The sequence below is a fragment of the Tamandua tetradactyla genome, chromosome 1 (genome assembly GCF_023851605.1).
Source record: "Tamandua tetradactyla isolate mTamTet1 chromosome 1, mTamTet1.pri, whole genome shotgun sequence".
Taxonomy (NCBI): Eukaryota; Metazoa; Chordata; class Mammalia; order Pilosa; family Myrmecophagidae; genus Tamandua; species Tamandua tetradactyla.
In genome coordinates this window covers 87,772,907-87,795,833 of record NC_135327.1, presented here as the reverse complement: position 1 = coordinate 87,795,833, position 22,927 = coordinate 87,772,907, and the positions used below count along the sequence as shown (strand labels likewise).

At 38.6% G+C, this 22,927-nt stretch overlaps 1 protein-coding gene across 2 annotated transcripts in view; it reads left to right on the top strand.

Annotated features, from left to right (window-relative positions):
* NPSR1 (neuropeptide S receptor 1) overlaps window positions 1-22,927 on the top strand; it is a 161,723-nt gene that overhangs the window by 31,309 nt on the left and 107,487 nt on the right. For both annotated transcript variants that reach the window (XM_077162759.1, XM_077162750.1), the window contains exon 2: window positions 4,087-4,219. In XM_077162759.1, coding sequence (XP_077018874.1) covers window positions 4,087-4,219 — 133 coding nt within the window. The remainder of the gene's footprint in view (window positions 1-4,086; window positions 4,220-22,927) is intronic.

Sequence of the window (22,927 nt, the reverse complement as noted above, 5' to 3'; positions counted from 1 at the left end):
GCACTGCAAACACTGAAAGGTGCACGTTTACAGTGCTTTGTGGATTCAGATTTTCCTCCCATGTGGATGATGAGAGGCAGTGAAGGAGGGAGTGCTTCCTTTCCAGGACATGGAATGTGTCTGAGCACTGCCTGGGCCTTCTTGCCCCATCCTCAGAATGGTGGCCCCACCCAGAGAGAGGTGGCAGCCATGCTGAGGCTCCAGAAGGGGTCTGGAGGTAGATGTCAGTGACCCTCTAAGCAGTGTACATCTTCCTCCTGATTCTGGGGTTGAAATAACCCATTTAATGAGCACAGTCTTGGGCAAAACACCTGGGGATCCATATCATTTAGGTAAATTAATTCAAACCTCTAAATGCTCTAAATCTTTCAAAGTTGAAAGAAACAGGAATTCATTGTTAGGGATTGATATGGTATTTGGAGCCCACACACTAGTGAGCCATGGATAAGGTGACTATATAACTTATCATCCAAAGCAAGGCACTTCTGAGAAGGAATGGACAATTCAAATATTTTGGGACACAAGGTGAAAATTAGAATGGTGCTGGGCAAACCAGATTACCCTAGTCATGGACCATACTTTGAGAAGCATTAATCTAAAGGCCTCCAACACACATATCCAAGTTTGTCTTGACTTCTAAGAGCTAGAGCCTTCTCTAGAAAACTTAGAATGTTAAGAAGACATGTGTAAGAAAGGGAAGTACCAAACAGCTTGTCCCAGGAAGACTACCAACAACTATGTCACAGCCCTGCCCAGGCCTGTTCCATACCATTAGTCATTCCAAATAGTGGACAAGAACTTTTTTTTTCACAATCACATGGTCACACTGTAAAATCTATATAGTTATATGATTTTGTTCAAGAATCAAGGCTACTGGAATACAGCTCAACAGTTTGAGGTGCTTCCCTCCAGTCACTCCAAGATATCACGAACTAGAAAGAGTTATCTATATAATGCACAGAAATAACCTCCAGGATAACCTCTCAACTCTGTTTGAAATCTCTCAGCCACTGAAACTTCGTTTTGTCTCATTTCTCACTTTCCCATTTTGGTCAAGAAGTCTTTCTCAATCCCATGATGCTGGCTCCTGGCTCATCCCAGGATTTCTGTCTCATGTTGCCAAGGAGAATTACACCCCTGGGAGGCATGTAGGGAGGAGGGCAGTGAGCTCACCTGCCAAATTGGCTTAGAGAGAGAGAGGCCACATCTGAGCAACAAAAGAGGTTCTCTGGGGGTGACTCTTAGGGATTATTATAATAGGTTTAGTTTAACCTTTGCAGGAATAAGGTTCGTAGGGGCGAGCCCCAAGATTGAAGGCTCAGCCTACTGAATTGTTTGTCCCCACTGCTTGCGAGGCAGATGGGAAGTTGAATATTTCCTTCTTTCTCCCCAGTCCCCAAAGGGAACTTTGCAAATAATTTTTAATTCTCCGCCCAAATTACTCTGGGATATCAGAACATTTTGAGGTCTTCCAGCATGTCCATACCTGCCCATCCTGCTCAAGGGACTCCTTCATCTTCTTCTGAACTAGAAACACCCCCAGGACACCATTGTCTTCCCTCACAAGCACAGTATGTTAGGGCCATATTAGGATTATCCATCCCCCACTCTGGGTCTCAACCATATCATCCATCATCACCATGACGTCAGCGAGGCCTTCTGACCATAGAAACTTCCAAGTCACCTGTTCTCCTGCATTAGTCCCCAGGTTGCTCTTCAGTGGTAAAGCATTTTCCAAGGTCCTCCATGTTCAAACCACCTGTCTATGCTCGATCACTTACATACCAGCAGCTGAATGGGGAGTATCAATCTGGTGCATCAAGGGCCTCCCCTGGGTATCTCCCACTGACAGCACAAATGTCCATCTACCTTCATGTAGAAAATTCTTTTACAAACTAATTCCCCCACTCCACTCAGAAGAGCTTTTTTCAGAGTAATTTCTGATGTTTTCTCAGTGCTGACCATATCAAGCCTACTGGAGAAATGAGCCATCCAGAAGAGTAAAACCCCCCAGATCAGTAAAGGATCACTTTTACTGTGATGTATGTGGCCTAGCCCTGAGCAAAGAAGCAGTCCTCTAAATAGCAAATGACATCTGCAGTTGCTGGATGTGAGGTAGCTGCCACCTGTGACCTTCAAGCTAGTAGAGATTATGACTCTGTGGTCCTTCACTCTAGTTGTGCATCTTTCTTTCCCCAACACTACTATGCCATCCTCCCTACTTCCATGATTCTTGTCTATTTCTGCAGTTCCAAGACCCTAGCCCCCACTCAGGGCTTCAGAAACCCACTTGTAAATCCAGGATGGAGAACAGAACTGTCAGCTTGATAAAGTGCAGGATTCATGATATGCAGGCTTGAGCCTGGATTTCTGGGGAGGCTATGAGCTGGAGGGGCAATGACGAGAACTCTCCCAACACTGGGAACTCATCAGACAAGTTTAGATTTCCACCTGGCAATCCAAGGATACACCTGTCATGCTATGGTTGGGGTTGGGGGGTGGACATGGAGTAGCTGTAAGAGAAACTGGGCTGGTTCAACATGTGTACCTCCTCCCTCCCTCTCCTCAGATTGTGCTTTTCCATCTCTTCAACACATTTCATTTCTAGTTCTAGTTAAGTAAATTTAATCCATTTCTTTTAACAACAGTATTTTACTCCATTGTATGAGTCACCTTATGTTTACCTGTTTCTCCAACTGAGAAAAATTAAATCATACAAAATGATGTATGATATAGTAAATTTCAAAGTCATATCCACACCAAATAAGACTGTATTTTCTATGGGTATATATACGTGTGTATGGGGTTTGTTTATAAAATGGTTTTCAAAGGATTGGAAGGAGGCACTTGGTACTTAAAATGACAACTGCCATCTGGGAGAGGAGAGCCATCCAGGATGGGGATTGGGTGGCCAGAGGGGATTTGAGTCTTTACCAGAAATGTTCTAGTTTTTTTAAGGAAGAATTCCTTCTTTTATTGTATAATTTAAAGTGGATCTAATAGAAGAAAAAGTGCTGCTTTTATCCCTAGGGTCCTCAGGGGGTTCTTCAGGCAGGTCTCTCCTATCTTCTCATCCAAACAGTCTCTGCTGAACCAGAACCTCTGGCCTCAGATTTGTGCATTTTTACCGAGATTCTCACCAGCTTATTTGGGCTGACGTCTCTGTTGGCTTTTGATCTCGAGCTTGCCCTGTTCTGTCTCCTGGATGGTCTTTGCTCCATGCTCGCCCCACATGTACCAATTCTCCCCAGTCCCTGTGAGCTGCCTAATCTGGTGCTTCTGGGTATTTTTGGCTATGGACTTTAAACACATGAAAAGCTCCACTTGAAGAGATCGTACAACAGTTTCATAAAGAAATTGGTATTTTAAATGAGTAGCATCCCTGCTTTTTTTTTCACTAATTATACATTATTCTGGGAAATTTTCATATAACTATGCTATAAAAAATTCTGTCAAAAGGAGAAAGAAAAAGATAACCCATAATCACATTACCCTAAAATAACCATTCTTAACATTTTAGTGTACTTCAGTCTTTTTCCTATGTGTATAATTTTGTGGTTGTAATCACACTAACTATACAATTTTATCATGGTTTTTCATTTACTGTTATATTACAGGCATTTTTTTTAAGTTGCTGCATTGTTTTCATGGCCATCATTGTTAATTGTTACACAATATTTCACTGAATCCGAGTCTCTTTATTCACTTAACCATCCTGTCATCTTCAGACAACTCCCAATTTCTTCTTACAATACATATGCACATCTTTGTGGTTGTAGTGTTCTTTTTCACGTCTTACATTCTTTCAGAGTTAAAATTGCTTGGTCAAAGAATACAACACTTTTAAAAAATTGTCTCTCAACATATATGTCCAGGTAGATTTTTTAAAGATTACATCAATTTACAGTGTTTACCCGTGTAAATAAGGACTGTTGCATCATTGTCTTCTGGTGAGTAGAACTTTGACAAGGCAGGGATTTGGGGCCAAGAAGAAAGCATTCCCACCCCAAAGCCTTAGCTCTGCCTTTTGTAAAATACCCTGGTCCTCACTGGTACACTGGTTTTTAATTCCTCTGTTTCTTACAGACTGAGCAGCTGATAACTCTGTGGGTCCTCTTCATTTTCACCATTGTGGGAAATGCCATCGTGCTGTTCTCCACATGGAGGAAGAAGAGGAAGTCGAGAATGACCTTCTTTGTGACTCAACTGGCCATCACAGGTAACTAACCACGCAGGTGGGAGGAGAGGAAGCTGTTTGCACAATCACTATGGCTCCTTACCTGCAATTGTTTTACCCATAGAAATGTAAAACTAGTAGTCCGATGTATCAGGAAATTTGGGAGCAATTTCTATAAGGATATAAAATCATTGTTTTTTTTTCCTTGAGCAAATTTTAACACATTTAAATGTTCATAAGATTCCACTATAAAAATAACTCACTGGACAACCAACTTAGTAATGTCATTATCAAGTACAAAGGGTTTTGTAGGGTTTGGCTTTCCCTGTACACAGAGCTATACAGCCTCCATAGTGCACTAAGGTGATATTGCCATATCGCCAGAAGGGTAATTATGGTCTTAAGGAACACATCCCAGAGAATGGACTAGAATTATCTCTACTGAACAATAAATGTGAAGCCATAAGTATTTTAAAGTGTTAAATCTGTGGGTATTACTCTTAAATGCAAACGACTGAAGTACCACTGCTAAGAACAGCGTAAAGGAAATAAGATCATATCCAGGATGCTTAAATGTGGACTTTGGGAATGGCAATTTTTGTCAAAGGGTGAGTAAGTCACACATGGAAGGCGAATCATGAAATATTCTCAGGTAAGAAAATGAGCTGTGAAAACCTCCAAAGAGATGGATAGAGTCCAAATTAGCAGAGCCCATGTTTAGAAAGAAAACACAATTTGGAGAGTCCTATTCTACATGCCAGAGCAGAGAATGGGCAGATGGGATTCCTCTAGGGTCCATGCCAGAGCCAGGCTTGGAGTCCTGAGATCTGGGGCAAGAGGTCTACGACATCAATTTAATTTGAATCAGACTAGTGGGCAATGCAAAAGAATAGTTTTAAGCACTCACAAGGTAGCTTATTATCAGAAAACAACTTGGTGCATTTCAACCTGTGCTATCAACTTTGTTGCAATAACTGCTATGTGGAGCTCTTGGGAATTTAGTCTTGAGCCATGGTATACGAAAAATATGACACTGTAATGTATAGAGAACCTTACTCATACATGGTTAATAACCCATAATACCCCTCTCCCTCTCTACCGAAGTGTAGCAAACCCATCTGCCTGAGCTGGGCTATAGCATGGTGAAAAACAAAGGCACTATTGAAAAATATAGACATGGTAAGAGGAGCCTGCATCACAAAGGTAGGACTTCTGATAAGAGAAGTCTCCTCCAATCTCTGCTCTAAATAGGAACCAAATTTTTCACCCATGTTTTTAAGAGTAGAGGGGCAATTAAGATCACCCAGCAAATGCTTGGATACAAAAACCTTGGATGAGGGTAGCGTAGTTTGCTTTCATTATATTTCTTCAATTATAGTGTTGTAACCACATTCTACTGGGCTCTGTATTTAGAGCATAAGAATTTATAGGTGATAAGGATTTAAGCTTGAAATTTAAAGTTTTACCACAAATAATAAGTGAATAGTTGAGATTTCACCAGCTATTGTCAACGAGAAAAGTTGTGTGTTCTATTCTAAGCCACTGTCTGCTTCCTTCTGGAAAACTCAATGAGCATTTTAAGTGGAGAATAATTTTTGAAGAGGAAACTTTTGCCAAGGGTCCAAGGTTGAGCTCACTTCTTTTAAAAGATGTTAAAATTTCATCCACACACATTTCACCATGACCACAGATCCTTAGGTAAGGGAGGTAAGATATGATCCTTGAATATATGCGTGAAGATTACTCATGTATCAACTGAGGGACACTTATTCTTTGAAAGTTTTATAAATTTGACTTGAATCCCCTATCCCATGTCAAAAGTTCTCTCCAAAATTCCTTCGACTTTTCTGGGCCTCATATATCATTTCTGGTTCTTGTTTCCCACAACCAATGAATTCTTATTCCCTCTCACCTGAATTTCACCTTCCCAGCTGGTCTTTGTTTATGCAATCCCTGACATGCCACTCAATCTCTTTTTCCTTTATTTTCTCTAAAACCATCTGCATATACACAACTCTCTATGTTTAAAAGACTTTATTAAATGTTTCAAGCAACATAAGAGATTATATCCCAGAAAAGCAAATATCTTAAATTCAAATATTATATATTCTCAAAGCTTTCAGCTGCCAGCAGAAATTTCTCACTATTACCTGGCTCTGGCCTTGCTTCTTCTCTTCACTTTTTTCCTCTCTCTCTTCTAGTGTCAATTAATCTCTTATGCCAAGAAATTTACTTTTCTCTCTGTTTTTAATTATTTTATTAGTTCTTCCAAACCAACCTTAGGGACCACATCTTCCAAAAAACAAAGTTGCTCCCTGCTTTCCCCCTCCTAAAAAAAATTCCTGAAACCAGCTGTTATGTTAATAAACAAACAAACACATGCATTCATGTTTGTATTTACATATGTCATGGCTACAAATAAGCTAATTTGATTTGTTTATAACTGTAAAATATATGGTAGTAATCATTCAATAATTCATTATGTGGTTTTCTGCCTTCAAAATTTTTGAACTGGTCCATTTAAAACCAATACTCCTACCTAAGACAATTAGAAAAGCTGGAAAAAATCTAAACATTTATTAGAAATCTCAGAGAGCTACCAAGACAGCTAAGATTTGAGGGCCCAAGTTCCCATTTAGGTGGCAATCCTGACAGGTAAGTCCAATATTTGGCACCATTCTTCTTCTCAGGTACTTGTTGATTCAAAAGCTGAGACTGGGAAGCTGAAAAGCTGAGCAGAGTCTAATGGGAATGATGGAGAAAAATTGATCTGCCAAGGCTTAAGGACTTTGGTAAATGCCTCAGGCTTTCTGTTAAAGATCTAGACCCTAAAAGTAAGAGTGAACCAAAAATAGATCCACCTTCTCAAAACTGAAATACAGCTCAATCCCTGATTAGAGTAAAATAATCTACCTCTGCGACTGCCCAACTGCTGCCAGGAACAAAAGTACATCCTTTCTGCAAGAAGACAGCATCAGCAATAGTATCAAATTATACTTCTTTATACTATTCTCTCGACTTTTACATATGTTTGAATTTTTCTCTAATACAAAATTTAAAATAAAATGAAAACATGTACATGACAACAACAGAATCAAATAAAGAGGTTTAAGGAGTCAAAAAGTTTTAAATCCTTGTAATATCTGTGATGTAATGAAAGTTCTAATTTATATTTGGCTTTAATCAGTAAAGGAAATATGTTGAACTCTTTAGTATAATCACCCAAAATAATAAATGGAATATTTAACATATATCTACATTTATGTACATTATACATATATAATTAACCTAAAATTTTTTCCAAGAAAAAAAATTTTTTTCCAATTTTTCTCCAGGAAAGGAGAGAAAAAGAAATTATCAGGATTACAATATTAGGAGGGAAAACAGGCTAGTACAATTAACCCCAAATGCATCAGTAATTGCATTAATTGTAAATGGGTTAAATACTTCAATTAAAATAACAAAAATATCAGACTGGGTTAAAAAAATATGTACTTCATTCTACTTATAAAGATGCAGACTTTAAATACAACAACACAGAAAGGAAAATGAAGTGAAAGTACGTCAAGTAAAAGGATAAAAAATATAACAAAAAACAAAACACAAACTAAAAAAAAGCCAGTGTAACTGTATACTGATCAGAATTCATATAGCCTTGGTGCTTTTGGAATCACTTGTACCAAACCCTTGTCTTAACGTTGGTTTGAGGAGGTATCCAAACTACTACTTGAAAGTTACTGGCACTGGTAATATTCTAGTCATTGATCTTGGTCATCCTTAGATGGGTATGTTCCCTTTTTGACAATCCACCAAACTATATACATATGATTTTGTGTGCTTCTTTCTAAGTAAATTATTTCAGTAAAAGTTCATTTACAAAACACATCATATCAATATAGAGCAGGGAATGCAATCTCAAATGCCTTCAGAAGTCGAGCAGGTAATGCAAATTTGTAAAAGAGTCAAAAGGGGAGACAAGAAACTGATGGGAACAGAGGCGAACTGGAGAATGGAATCCCTGCCTAAAGGCATTCAAACTCAATTTTTGTAAAACCCTATGATAGTCAAACAAACTGCAAATGCAGGCTAAATTTGGCCCAAGGGCACTGGTTTGCAATCTCTGATATATAAAAATTTTAAATCAGAATTTGAAAAGCCTGAGCCATTGTAAAATTCTAGCCCGTTTCCATAGCTTGAAGCCCTTGTCCATCAATCTATAAAGTAGAACACCAAGTTTTTTGGGTGGGGTTGGGGGATTGAGGACAAGGATGTTGGTAGCTTAACATTTACAATGATTTCAGACAAATTACATGTTTGATTACATTTACAGATCCATTCCCTTTAGAGAAGGTGCTATGTTACAGTTTTCTTCTCCAGATGCTCTTATAATTTTCCTTTCAAAATCTGAACCAAACAAATATGCCTCAGGGATAATAATGTAGGAATGAAAATAGAAAGAAAATTTTCCAAATGTTATCAAGTCCAACTCATGTAACCTGAATGCTTCATGATTATCGGATGATCGGTAACATTTAGATGAAGGAGAAAAGTACAAAATCAGTGCTTACTTCTATCTGCTTATCACTAAAATTCTTCCTATGTGAAGGAAAAACTGATAATACACTGCCCCCATAAAGATATTAAAGAAAGGCTGCTGGCTTAGGCTCAGCACGGGTAAATTATTCTTCTCACACAAAGATACTGCTACCATTAGTACATCCCTGCAAAGTCAATACACTTGCACAAACCTAGCTATAATTTTATGGTTGTTTGCTTTGTGACATCAAGGAGGGGAGAAAAAGCTAGGCACAACAAAGGATTACAAATGATCCAGAATGGGTAGAACACAGCTTGTGGGGTGAACATGGGCAGCAATCATATGTGAAAGGTTGTGGCAAGAAATGAGAGAGTTAAAAAGAGGCACTTCCCACGCCTTGCTAAGCAGTTGTGTCTGTATCCTTGAACACATCCTCCCTCCTGCTAACTTCTTTCACACCACCCTTAGTTTTTATGTGGATTACTTCCTCCACCTAAGGAAGAAAGATGGATAAAACGTAAACTGATCCTTGGAAGGTTCCCTAAAATGGGAACACAGTAAGCCAAGGATGTTAAACTTGCCGTCAAGAGGGAGATATGTGGTGGACATGGAGACCATGACTAAAGAAATAAATGAAAGCAAGACAGGTGTGAAGATACAGAGCCCTGAGGAGGATCAAGGGAAAAGTCACAAGGTAGGTTTAGTTAGAGCACCTGAACAAAAAAGCTGGAAGGAAGTGAGGATGCATTCAGGAAGCAAAATATTTTTAGGTGATTAATGGAGAGATGACCTGACTCAGTGAGGCCTTTACACTGGGTAGCTAAAGTGGAGGCAGGGCAAGTCATTCATTGAAGTAGCAGCAATAATGAAAGCTAAACCTTATGAAGTGCTCACATGTGCCAGGCTCTTTGCTAAATGCTTTATGCAGTTTATCTCATTTAATCCTCACAAAAACCTCATGGGCCTGGCACTACCATTATTCCCATATACAGACAAGGAAATTAAAGCTCAAAGATTCAGGCCTTATTCTTGGTCTTGCACTGAGTCTGGACCAGATATTGAATCCCAGGTAGAGTCTTTCTCCCACTTTGAGCTCTTACCATTGTAGGATGCCCCTCCCCTAGGTGCCTATGTTTGCGTAGGTAATCCATGGACACATCCAGCCATCTTTAACCTTCCCATAAGGGCAACCTGGTAAGATGGAGCCAAACAGAGAGCCTGGTGCCAGACAATTTAATATATTAGTGGGATAGACCAAACTAGAGCATTCAGAGCAACTAGGGGTAGAAGTATGTAAGAGTTAGATAGTTCAAGGATAGTTTAAAGGGCCACTGTTCAGCTAGAGACATCTGTAGTCGAGAGGATGGTGAGAGTTCTCACTTGTGCAGTGAACCCCAAGACTTACTAGTGGACAAGTACTAAAGCAGTACCAAAAACCAGAAAGTCCTGTTGCCCCATCCCCAAAGCCTCCTGAACTTGTTCATATTGGCTGCAATTTTATCCATCACTGGACAACCAGTCCTTTGACCCTTTTTAAAGAGAAAATCCTCTGAAAGCATGTCTCCTGCATCACTTTGTCCCTCATCGCCTCCTTGCTATGAATATATTTCTGAGAACTCTTGGAAAAAGAAGGCTCCTGAGGGCAGTGAATGACAAGGAGTGAGGGAATGGCCAAACTGAAGACAGATTTCACCAGTTTCAAACCTTCCTATTACAAATCCTTTGGAAGGCATTGAGGGTATTTATAAAAGCAAACATAATTTAATGCTTCCAAATGGTGTGAGGGGCTAGGTCTGATATTTTTAGTTTTCTATCTTAATCAACACTTTGAATGCATATAAGATCTTCTCAAAGTTTCTACTCATCTATCAATTACTGTACTAAATCACTCTTGAAAACACAAAAATTTCTGCAAGCTCACCTCTTTGGATGAGCATTTTGTTTTCCCAGTGTTTTAGTTATTCTGAGTTGAATTCAAGTCTCAGCTCTTCTAGTTAGTAGGTCTGTGACCTTGGAAAAGTTACTTAATTTCTCTGAATATCAATTTCTCAAGATTAAAATTGGGGTACTCCTCAGAGTTGTGGTGATGACCAAATGAGATAATAGTAAAGTGCCTACTGCAGTGAAGGGCACAAATTATTCAATAAACATTAGCTTTAAATGCTATTGCTTTAGGTGTTTCATTCATTGTAAAATCTAATTAACCTAAAAATCCTTTGACTAATTTACCAAACAGTAAAAGTTCTCTAAAAGGCCTGAGGTTCACTGCAGCCTTCAATTGATTTGGTCTTTTATTCAGCCACAATGCTTCTTGCTCAGGTGTGTCTTTGAAAGAGGATCAATTTTTTTCATATATCCTTAAATCATCAGATTGAGCCTGACCTTATCAGTGACACAAATAATTGGAAACATAAATTCAAAGGTAGCTTATATTGGCTTTTGGAGGAGGAAAACTAAGTGCTAACAGGCATTACTGGGTAAGGCAGTACTAACACTATTAGTTAATTTTTTTTTTTTTTTTTTGCCTAGGCAGGCTCCAGGAATCGAACCTGGGTCTCAGAAATGACAGGCGAGAACTCTGCCTGCTGATCCACTGTGACCTGCCCTGGTTAAATAATGTTTTCCATCATGACACCACCTCCTGTAAACAGCCTCCTACATACAGACCCAGAAGTGTTGAGAGATTCTTTGAGAACATGTTGATTCCCATTTGGTCTTTTTAATAAATCAGGTGGAATTTGATTCAGCTCTCATATAGAAAACTCCAGATAATGGAGACTTAAATGCATAAGGATTTGTTTTTGTCTTATGCAAAGAGATCTGGAGGCAGTCCGTCCAGGGCTCCTATGACAATTCTATATTACTGAGGACTCAGGCCACTCTAGATTTCGGTACCATTAGGAAACTTTCGTCCTCAAGTGTGACTCCTGGCAATGATGGGTCTTTGTCCAAGATGACCTCTAGAATTCCAGCCATCACTTCAAATTATAGTCAGTGGGAAGAAAAAAGAGATGAAAAACAAAGGGGCATTTACTGGGTATCTGTCTTCTTGATCAGCATTCCTAGAAGTCCTACCCATTAATTTTTTTTTAATCTCATTGGCCATCTTTAATTGAAGAAAACATTGAGAAATGGTTTGGTTTGGTTTGACTTGGTTTTAAGTCTGGTTTCCTTAGCCAGAATAAAATCAGGTTTCTCTTCCTAGGAAACAAGAAGAGATAGCTAGTTAAGTAGCAATTTCTGACATAGCGTGTCTTCTGTGCTTTTGCTTCCATCGAGAACTGAGAAATTTATACAACAGATCTCTGTCCATTCAGCCATCCCAAGCTTTGAGCCTGTTTCCTGCAGAGTGCTGCTCTCTTCTCTTTGGACCTCTGATACTGGTAGGCCAGCACTTCACACACGCTCTTCAGACTGCAGTGGCCCATTGGATCCCATCATATAGATCAACTCTGACTGCTGGCAGCTTGAGTATTCTTCCATTTTGACTATTATCAGCAATTTAGCATTGACTGTTCTTGTAATTAAATCTTTGTGAGCACCTTTATTACTTTGGCAGGGACAGTTGGATTTGCTGCCACAAACAAAGGCATGTTTTGTGGCTTTGAATTGTCTGATGTTCTTTTAGTTCATTCAGGTTTAAAAGATGATAGAAAAATGTCATGAGGCAAATGCTCCACAAGCCGCCATTATAGACCCACACTGAGTTTTGCTTAAAAAGGTACCTGAGAACAAAAGCACTATTAGTTGCCTATAATAGTTACAGAATCACAACCAGCTCCTTAAAGCAGGCATTCTCTCTTTTCCTCCCTTACTGGTACTTGATTACCTACTCAGTGGTAATTTCTTAGCTTAAAAAGAAATATTTTTTTCCACCCTAGTTAATGCATCCGAGAGAAATTAAAACTAATTTAACTTTATTTTGCCGGTCGTGCATAGAGAAGCACTCATGCATTCATGAAAAGAAAAAACACCTCAATTACCAGAACACTGAAATAGAGGAAATGTTTTACTTTTGCTCTTTAAGGCTTCACCCACTTCCATCTACTGCTCAACAACTCTGGCCCTTTTGAAAAAATCTTGACTTATTCTTTTCTGTATATGTCATTAGGAATCTTGGTTTTAGGATTAATGTTGAGAGTAGAAATAAAACAGAAGATCTTTAAGCTGCTATTTTGGCACATTCTGTAATTTTGAGTACTTCCATTCTTAGAATTTTCTAGATGAATTTAATGACTGTTTACATTGCAAACTGAAGTGCCAATTGAAATTTATTAGTCATTTATCATCTTCAAAACTGACTTGTCTTTTTATTCAAATGCAATAAAGAAGGGGAGCTAATGAGAATAACTTCCTTGGAGTGTCGAACAAAGCAAAGAGAGAAAATATATATTTTAGGCACACATTCAAATTATTTCCTTCTTCCTGGTAAGCCCCAAATTTTCTAATATAGGAAAAGGAAATAGCTTTGCCTCTAAGCACTTTCTAGAGAGCCATTTACTATTTTACATATGAACCTAGAATTCTCCACCCTTTCCACCCCACTGTAAATTGCAAAGTGAAAATGGAGACTTTGAACAAGTAAGCTGAGACCAAGAGTCTCAAGGTATCCAAGACCATAACTGAGTACTATTTTTATTTCTATTCCTAGGATTTTGAGGCACATAGTCAATTTATTTATTTATTTTAATTATTCTCATTCATAATAAAAGCACTTAAAAACTGAATTTTTTCTGAATTCATAAATTTTGATATAAGTAGTTATTTCTATTTTCTATGAATTTTAGTTTTGAAGTTTTCATTTCCTTTTTCACATAACAGCCATTGGTACCTTGCATTTTAAATTTCCAGATGACTTATTTTCTTTTCTACATTTACATTTTGTATTTTACATTTAATTTTATTGATGTATAATTGAAGAAATTCTTTTGGAAGAATTTCTGTTCTTTGAAGCTTATTAAAAGTGTCTTTGGAAGTAATAATACGTGGTCATTATTTGGAGAATATTCAATGTATCCTAAAAGATAGGACACAATTTATTTTTTCTTTGCATTTATCTTTTTTCAAATTTGTCCTTTTTAATTAGCATCTTCAAATTGACTCATCTTCATATATTTCTTGGCTGTTAGATATGGGTGATTAAAAGTGCTATTAAACACTTTCACACTTCCTCTTAATATTTTTAATCAATATATAATTTTAACATTTTGTTATTTGGTTCATAAAGGTTCCTAAGTACAATATTACATAGACTTGTATGTTTAATCCGACACACATACCTTATTCTTTTGTTTAATTTTATTAGCTGTGTTTTGAATTCTATTTATATAATATTAATACTGACATCACCAATTTACTTTTTACTGTATTTAATTAAGTAGTATCAGTTACCAAGCACTAGACTAAGCCCTTTAAATAATAGCTCATTTAAAAATTAATTATTTATGGTATTTTCCTTCTGCTTTGTGACTGTATTTGCAATAATTATCAAAAAGTATTTCTATGTTTGAGTGTTTCAACACTCACAAACACTCAACTTCTCCCTTCTAGGGTACCCTGTTTAGATATAGTTGTCAGTTTTCTGGAATACTGTGACTAGTAATGTTTTCCCTCTCTGGATGGGTACCTGGAGAGCCCCCTCAAGCACTTGGCATTTCTGGCATAGTTATTCTGTTGTCCCAATAGGAATGACAATATGGATGGGTACAGAAATCTTGAGTCACAATTCAAACACCCAGCGATGTCGTTTCTTTGAATTCTGGTAGTTCCTTCAGAAACGTCTAAAACCAGCCCAGGTCTCCAGATTTTGCCTTTTGCTTATAGATACTTTTTCCTTGTAGGTCCATACTTTCACCTGGTCATATAAATTTATTACCCCACTGTATCAGTTCTGCTAGATGCTCTTTTGATTTTTAGATTAAAGTGATTCATTGGCTCTGTTTTTTTTTTTTTTTTTAAAGGAATGTCTTTGAATATTGGTTAGCTTCCATTTGCTCTGAGTTTATCTTCAGGAACACTATCTATGTTAGTAATTATGGTCATTTTATCTCATTTAAATTTCTTGGTCCTTTTCACTTAAGGTGGTAAAATTGCTTAAACTTTTCTAAAAAATTGACTTGATCTTCATTCCATTATTAGCAGTGTTAATTCTGTGTTTTCTTGTTTCTGAAGTATTTTAAAAGTTCCTTTTTCCTATGATTAGTTTCAAAACATTCTTCCTTTATATTATCTAATACTTTTTTATTTCTGTCAGTGTCTCAGTATTTCCCTTTTCATAACCAGTCTAATGTCTTATTATCTTGTCGTTCATTTTTTATTGCATGATGTCAAGTGTTCCTAAATTGTAAAAAGAACACAAAACAGGCACTGTCTGAAATTTAAGTATATTTTCTGAATTAAAAGTTCTTGAAAGTATATTCTTTTTTCTGACATTTGTGTACTCTGTCCCACTTATTGATGTTACAAATCTCTCTACCACATGACTTACTCATTCCACCAGAAGTTTCTTTTTGAAGAAACTTGACATTTGAATTAATGTTCTTGCTTTTTATTTAGATTATTCCTATATTGGCTATATTATATCTCATTGTCCCCTCTTCTATGAAGAGCTGGTATAAGATCATAACAAAAATCACTTTCTCCAGAACAGGACAAGAAAGTATAGTCCAATCACTATGGGAATAATTTAACTAAAAGGAATGAACTCTTTTAGAGTAAAGCTTTTTCATCTTTAGAGAAATTGGGTTTCTTTTTGTTCCCTGCCTTTGCTCCTCCATTAGCACACTGTATGGCTTTGAAAAGGCACTTGCCCTTGCTAAGCCTCAGTTTCATCATCTCTAAAATGAAGGGCTTTAGGATGCAGAAGCCATCTAGTTCTAAATGTCCTGTGCTTCCTATTTGAAATTTTCAGTTGTTTAGCACTGTGCTAAACCACTAATATAACAGATAGAGTGGTATATTTGGTTGCAGGTGACAGCTCAAATAATAAAGGAATAAAGAAGATCACAACTTTTGTCATGGAAAATTCAGTGATAGAGTGGGCCTTGAACTTGGTTTGCTTCTGCAATTCAGCCATACCACAAAGGACCTTATTTATAACCTGGTAGGAGGCAGAGGGGAGCCTTTTCTTAAGCCTTGTTCCCCATCCTCATTACAAGAATGCCTGCCTAAAACTCCTGGGGAACTCTAGTCCATAGACAGTGACTTCTAAAAGCTTTCTTAGAAATGTAAGAAAACAGGCTTCCCAGCAATGCTTGGCAACCCTCTGCATGAGCCAGATGAGGATTGAGCCAGATGAGGGTCGTGAGGTTGAGTGCACCTAAGAGGATGGCCCAAAGTCATCAAGCCGAACTGTCACCAGTATGGTTTTCCTTTTGCACCACCCCATCCTTCTCACCAATGTGAGGAGTGTGGGAATGCAGGTCCTGAGTTGCAGGCGATCGTTTTCCCCTACAGGATTTCAAGAGCTACCAAGTGTAGGCCCTACATCTGTTCAACACTCCTTTGAGAATTCGGCAGCCCCCTCACAGTCCAGGGATCTTCAGGGTCACACTTTTAAGATCCCCAGGAGTGAAATAATTTAACACCCAGCTACCACAACTGCGTCCTATATTCAGACGCTGCTGACTCCATTCGGAGTGAACTCTGCCCAAATCTCTTGAGGTTAAAAATTACTGTGAATGTTGGCTGTTCTTAATTTTAATAATTGACTTTTAATTAAATTTCCTTTGGCTTATTGTTTCTTGGGCAGCAATAGTCTAGTCACTGTTACACAGAGGCTAAATATGGTCTATTACCACCTTCTTCCTGCACGATAATCTCTTTGACATCCTCCTTAATTCCCAAGATTATGTACAATTTGGTCATTGGCTCAAAATGCTAAGAATTAACAGTAATGTTAAAAATGTATTTTTATAACATACATTTTAGGCTAATCCAATTCACAATACTGCAGACTTGTATTTCCAACCCTTATTTGATGCTGTGGATCGAATCATGTAACCCACAAGACATATTCACATCTAATGGGTGGGTTTCATTCACAAATAGGATCTCTAAAGATACCACTTAGATACAGCCACACTGAGTCAGGGTGGTCCTAAATCCATTATAACTGGAGTTCTTATAAAGGATAGGAAAACTGGGCAGAGAGAGATGACTGAGCAGGAGTCAAAGAAGGAGGAAGAGACAAGAAAGTTTCTTAAGTAAGGGAGGACTGCCAGTAAGTCACCACCAGAATGCTGTAGACCTCAGAGAAAGCGTGATCTATCAATACCTTGATTTTGGACTTCTAGCTTCCAAAACTGTGAGACAATAAATTCCTATTTTTTTTTAAGCCAACAAGTCTGTGGTATTTTGTCATAGGAGCCCTGGCAAACTAAAATACTTGACATCTGAGGCATAGCATGTCCACAGATCCTCTTCTTCATGTGAATTTTCCCGTCTTAATTAATGCTAGTATATTTTGCAGTTGCTGAAGACAAACGTGGAGTCATCCTATACCTCTTTCTGATCTCACAGCACACATGCTATTGGGAAATCATTTTGGCTTAAAAAATATACCCCAAATTCAACAGTGTCTTGCCATTTCTGTTGCTTCTACCACGGTCTAAGCTATCATTAGCTCTTTATGGATTATTTTAACAGCCTCCTAACCAGTCATCCTGCATCTATCTTTGCTTCCTTTTGGTCTATCCCAAGAGTGTTCCGCAAGTCTAATCTGGCCAGCCATCTGTTTTTGTAAATAAATTTTTATTGGAACACACCCAGGCCCATTTGTTTATATATCATCTATGGCTACTTTTGTCTACAACAGCAAAATTGAGTAGTTATAATAGAGATCATATGACCTACAACGGTTAAAATATTTACTATTTAACCTTCAGAGAAAATGTATGCTTACTTCTGGAACATTCTCAACTCAGTAAACAAAACGATCCTTTTAAAATGAAAATCATGTCAGGTTACCCCTTCACTCATATCTCTCCTTTATCTCCCCATTCTAGTTGGAGAAAATTCCAAAAGATTTGCAAAGGCCTTCAAGTCTGCATTATCTGGCTTTTTTCCATCTCCTTTCTTACTACTTTTCCCCTCACTTACTTCACTCCAGCCTAAAGGGCTCCTTGCTATTCTTCCAACATGCCAGGCATTCCTTCCTTAGAGCCTTTGCACATGCTGTTCCATCTGCCTGTAGCTCTTTCCTCAGGTGCTTTCATGGCTCAACTCCTTCATGCTCTTCAAATCTTTCCTCGAATATCAGTTTCTTATGAAGTCTTCCCTCACCAAACTGATTAAAAATATCAGTTTCTTATAAGGCCCACCCTGACTAAACCCAAGCACTCCTTACTTCCTTTTCCCTGTTCTACATTTCCTCCTCTTCACAGCAATTGTCATGTCCTGATATTCTAAAATTTCTTTTTTATTAGGTATAGTATTGATTGTTTGCCTGCCTTCTTTAAAATATAGTACAGGTATCTTTGTTTTGCTCTCTAAGAACTTAGAACAGGTCCTGACACAGAGCAGTCATTCCATAAATATTTGGTGAATGAATGAATGAATATTTAAAACAAAAATACTTACAGGTCCTAACACTCTACTAGGTACCATGAGAAACTGTTCAAAAGTATGCACCTTTACATCAGGATTTATTGTCACATACACAATTGAAGGAATTTGGGTACAATACAATGGAATATAATCAGCACTAAAATTAGTAAGATAGCCAAAAGTACCAAACAGACTTGAGTAAAAGTGATCGAAGTAGGACAGTGTTGCTTGGAAAGACTTTATGAGACACCATCAACAGTTCCAGGAAAATGGGGAGAATTAACATGATAAAGTAGGGGGGGAAGGAGAGTATTCTTTAGTATTTGAAGTGGAGGGCAGGGCATGAGCAGAAATCAACAATACTGCTCAGCAAGTTATTACACAGCCTTACTTTGGCAGAGCAAATTTATCAATGAATCAATGGGACAGTGAAGAGCTTGGTATAATTCTCCTGGAAGATCTGTGCAGAGAAGTTAAGCAAAGAAGGAACATGGAGCCTTCTGGAAGGGCAAGGGATTGCTTGAAGATAGCAGGTGAGGAGATGGCTTCAGTAATGCTTCCTTGTACCTGCCTGTAGGAAATCTTGGTTAGCATACAGGAAGTCCCCACCCTAGCACTGAAAGTGAGGAAAAGAAGTTTCCCTCTTAATCATTAAACTAACTCAATTAATTCATGATGGAAAAAGACAGAATCTTCTAGACCCAGTTCTTTCCTGCCCTCAAACTCCTTAGATTAAAAATGCAATGACTTTCCTTTGGGGAAAGGAGGAGAGAAAACCATTGCCCATGAATTACCTGTCTCTAGATTCTATTATTTGCAACAAAACTGCCCTTTCAATTTCCTAAATTGAATAATCAAAGGCTATGAATGATCAGAAGCTCTAAAAGAAGTCACCTAGCCAATAAGAGAAAGTTACACTTCTAGGTTTGGCCTGATAATGGATATTTGAGAAGCTGTCCTTGGTCTGTGGCCTGATTCATTTGGATCCACAGCACAGAAGGCACTCTGCTAAGCATTGCAGGGAAGAGAGACATCAGTTGGAAATAATCTTTCACTAAAGAGCTTCCATATAAAGGGAGAATAAATCAGAGTTGTTAATAGAGATGACACAGCACAGAAAGAAAATATCATAAGAAAAAAATTCATAAACTCAAGAGCTAAGAAGCTTCCAGAGAAGATGAAATCATATTCTGGCAAGAAAAATCAGAAAAGTCTTTCTGGATACGTTTCCAAAAGAAACGGGTGGGAGGCTGATCTGGACTAGAAAAGAGGATGCCAAGAAGTTCTGCCATTTTCAGAAAATGGCCAACAGTCTTTCTTAGCTGGAGAATGGGGACTCCATTAAGGAGTGGGTTCATAAATCTTAGCCCTAGAAGCACTGATGAAGTCTTGCAGATGAGGCTTGACACCAAAAGTTCTGACCCCAGGAGGAGTGTCCTTTCCATCACCCCACAGCTGCCTCAGAGAGGTGGAAAAAGAGACCAAAGAGCAAAACTGCATGTTAGGATCAGTAGAAGAATTTTTTTTAAGGACTGATACCCAGGTCCTGCCCTGACCAACTAAATCTGAATTTCTGTGGACGGGGCCCAGGCACCAGTATTTTCCCATGAATTACTCCATAAACCTCTGTTGAACATCTACCATATGCTCTATCTCTATTCCCCCATTAAAGTTGATTTGTACTCTCCATGCCATTTCCATTTTAATAATTAGCCTTACTTCGTAGCTGCTTATTTGTACTCTCTCCCACCATACTGTGTACCACTGAAGATCAAGGACTTCATTTTGTTTTGTTGTCTTTTTATACAATCTCTGTCTCCTTACACACAGCAAAATTCTAGCACATAGCATATATTCAACTCATATTAATTTAATGAATTGTCAGAGGTTATACAGACCAGTCTGAAATTCTCCAACTTTTCCATTCCAGTTTTCCACTTACATTGCTTGCCAAATTTTCTTTAGTTGTCATTTTGTTTTTATGTCCTTTCTTCACACTGTAGTTAAAGTGCTCTTTTCAAAATGCAAAATCATTTCATTTTTGAAGTTGGATGATTCAGATATTAGTATCTCTACACAATGCTATAATTAATGTGCATGTTAGTTATATTGTATACATTTTTGTGTAAGTTAAGAAGGTATTAATCATTTATAAAGCTCCTCAGTGATTCAAAAGAGCATCTAAAGTTTCAAGCCAATGCTTTAGGGATAAGTTGAGGCCAGGTGGTAGAAGATGTTGAGACCCAGGAACAGAGTTGAGTGTAATAAATTAGGTCTCCGGGATATCATTGCAGTTTTTTGAGGAGGAGAGCAACCTAAACAGAGATGTGTTTAAGCTTTAAGTCAAAATAAAATTCATGGAGGGCAGGCCACGGCTGCTCAGCAGGTAGAGTTCTCGCCTGCCATGTCAGAGACCTGGGTTCGATTCCCGGTGCCTGCCTATGCCAAAAAAAAAAAAAAAAAAATCGTGGATCGTGGATTTAAGAAGGAGGTAATTACTTCCAAGAGAAATCCTTTATTCATTTCTCATTGGACTTAAATAATCGTTTCAATTCTGTCTTCAGTTTCCTTGGTTCCATAATTTTTTTTTCTCCATTCACTTGCCCTGATAGCCTCATATGTATTTGAGTATCTGTCTAAAGACCACATTCTAATATGTTAATTCTCTTGCTGAATGCCACAGCTTGAATCCCCATCTGCTCGTCTTATTAAAATATAAATGAAAAAATAAATAAATAAAACCAACCCTACCTTATCTAGGAGATGCATGTGAGCAGCCTTGCCTCATTAGTGGAGATGGAGCATGGGAGGGCTTCATCTTGGTGGCACAGCTCTTTCATGGGTGTTAAAAAGGAGCATGGAGTGGGCAAGGAAAGAACTGCCCCAGTTAGAGGCCCCATCACTGGTTCCCGCAGCAAACTTAACTCCAATTGTCAGATCCATTCCTGCAGAACCATAGAATACAACTTTAAGTTTAATAATATAGAAACCAAGGACACAAACTCCCTTTTCTCAGTGAGTTTGCATCTTTTAAAATAGTCAGCACTATGTGTGGCTTTGCTAACACAATCCTGTGATATAAGAGGAAACACCCAGAAATACTCTAGAGAGGAGATAGGAGATTCAGGTTAAAATGTCAGACTGAGCAGCCTCTGGAATTCTTCCTTTGTAGCCCACACTCACCCCTGCTCTAAACTAAAAATTCTAGAAGGCACATTTTTAAAAAAATAATAATAATTTAGCTCAAAGGCAGAAAGTGAAATTTCCAAGTGCCAGAAAAGCAAGTCCTTAGATGGAAGAGAATCAGGATTGAAGCTGTGCAGAGCTTAGGGAGGATCAGGAGGCAGTCTTTTGGGGGCTGATATTTTCATACCTCAGTAAGGATAGGAGTCAGAGCTCTAGGTCTCGAGCTCAGAGCCGGACACCCCAAAAGCCAGTGCTAGTGAAGCTCTGTGCACTGGGAAATGGACAATCTTCCCTTAGCAAGAAGCCAGCCATCTGCCCCAGGCTTTACATAACCACCCTCCAGAATTAGGAACCTCAAGAAACAGGACCACAAACCCACATGGAACTGTACCAGGCATCTTGTTCCCCATGATTTGAATAGCACCCCTTTTATCGTTATTGACTGAGGGGTAACAGACTATCTCAAATCATGGTGGCTTAAAACGTCAATGCATTATTACCCCTCATGATTCAAAAAGTGGGAAATTTAAGCAGTGCACAGAGAGGCAGTTCATCAACAGCTCATGATGTCCAGGATTCAGCTGGATGGCTGGAATGGCATGGCCACCATGTTGTTTCTGGCTGTCCACTGAGAGCCTAACAATGACCGTTGGGCAGGTTCCTCAGTTCCTCTTCACATGAACCTCTCCAGGGCTTCCCTGCAGGACCACAGCTGGATTTCAAGAGGACAAATCAGTAGAAGTTGCAAGGTGGGGACATAACTAGCCTAGAAGTCATGAATTGTCCCTTCTGCCCCATTCCATTAGTCAAGTGAGAGACATACCAGGGTAAGAATACAAGAGTATGAATACAATGAAACATGGCTAATTGGGGGGCTTTTTTGGAGACCAGTGAACACACCTCTGGAATTATGCTAGGTATCAATACAAGGCTGTGCTTGCATAAATGCCAGTGTAAAAGCTGATAGAAACATGAGTTTGGTATCAGTTAACCCAATGGGGCCCTTCAGAAATGGCCATAGAACAGCTTTGTAGTAGGGCCTCCCCGAACTAGTGCACCCAGAGGACTCCTCGAGATCCAAAGATGATATCTCCCATGGAAGATGACCTCAGAAAGAAGGCAGAAACCCACTTACCTGATCTGGGATGTGAGCTCCAAACTGGATCCACTACAAAGCTGACCCATGGGAGTCCCCAGGTTAATTGTTCCTGACCAGTCTCAAAATGAAGGAAAGCTGGGGTCAGGGCTGGAGTGGTAGATAGGCTGTCCAGTGACTTTGGCTATACATTGAGGACAGTCATCTAGGCCAGAAGACAAATGAATGAAATTTGCTATTACATTGAAGGGCATAAGACAACATGCATATCTACAAGAAATTGTAGCAGGGATCACAAAACTACCACCTCAGCCCTGCAGCAGTAATCTCTGCAACGAAGCAGCACCCCAGGCCCTAGGCAGGTTCAATTCACAGTGAAGATGCA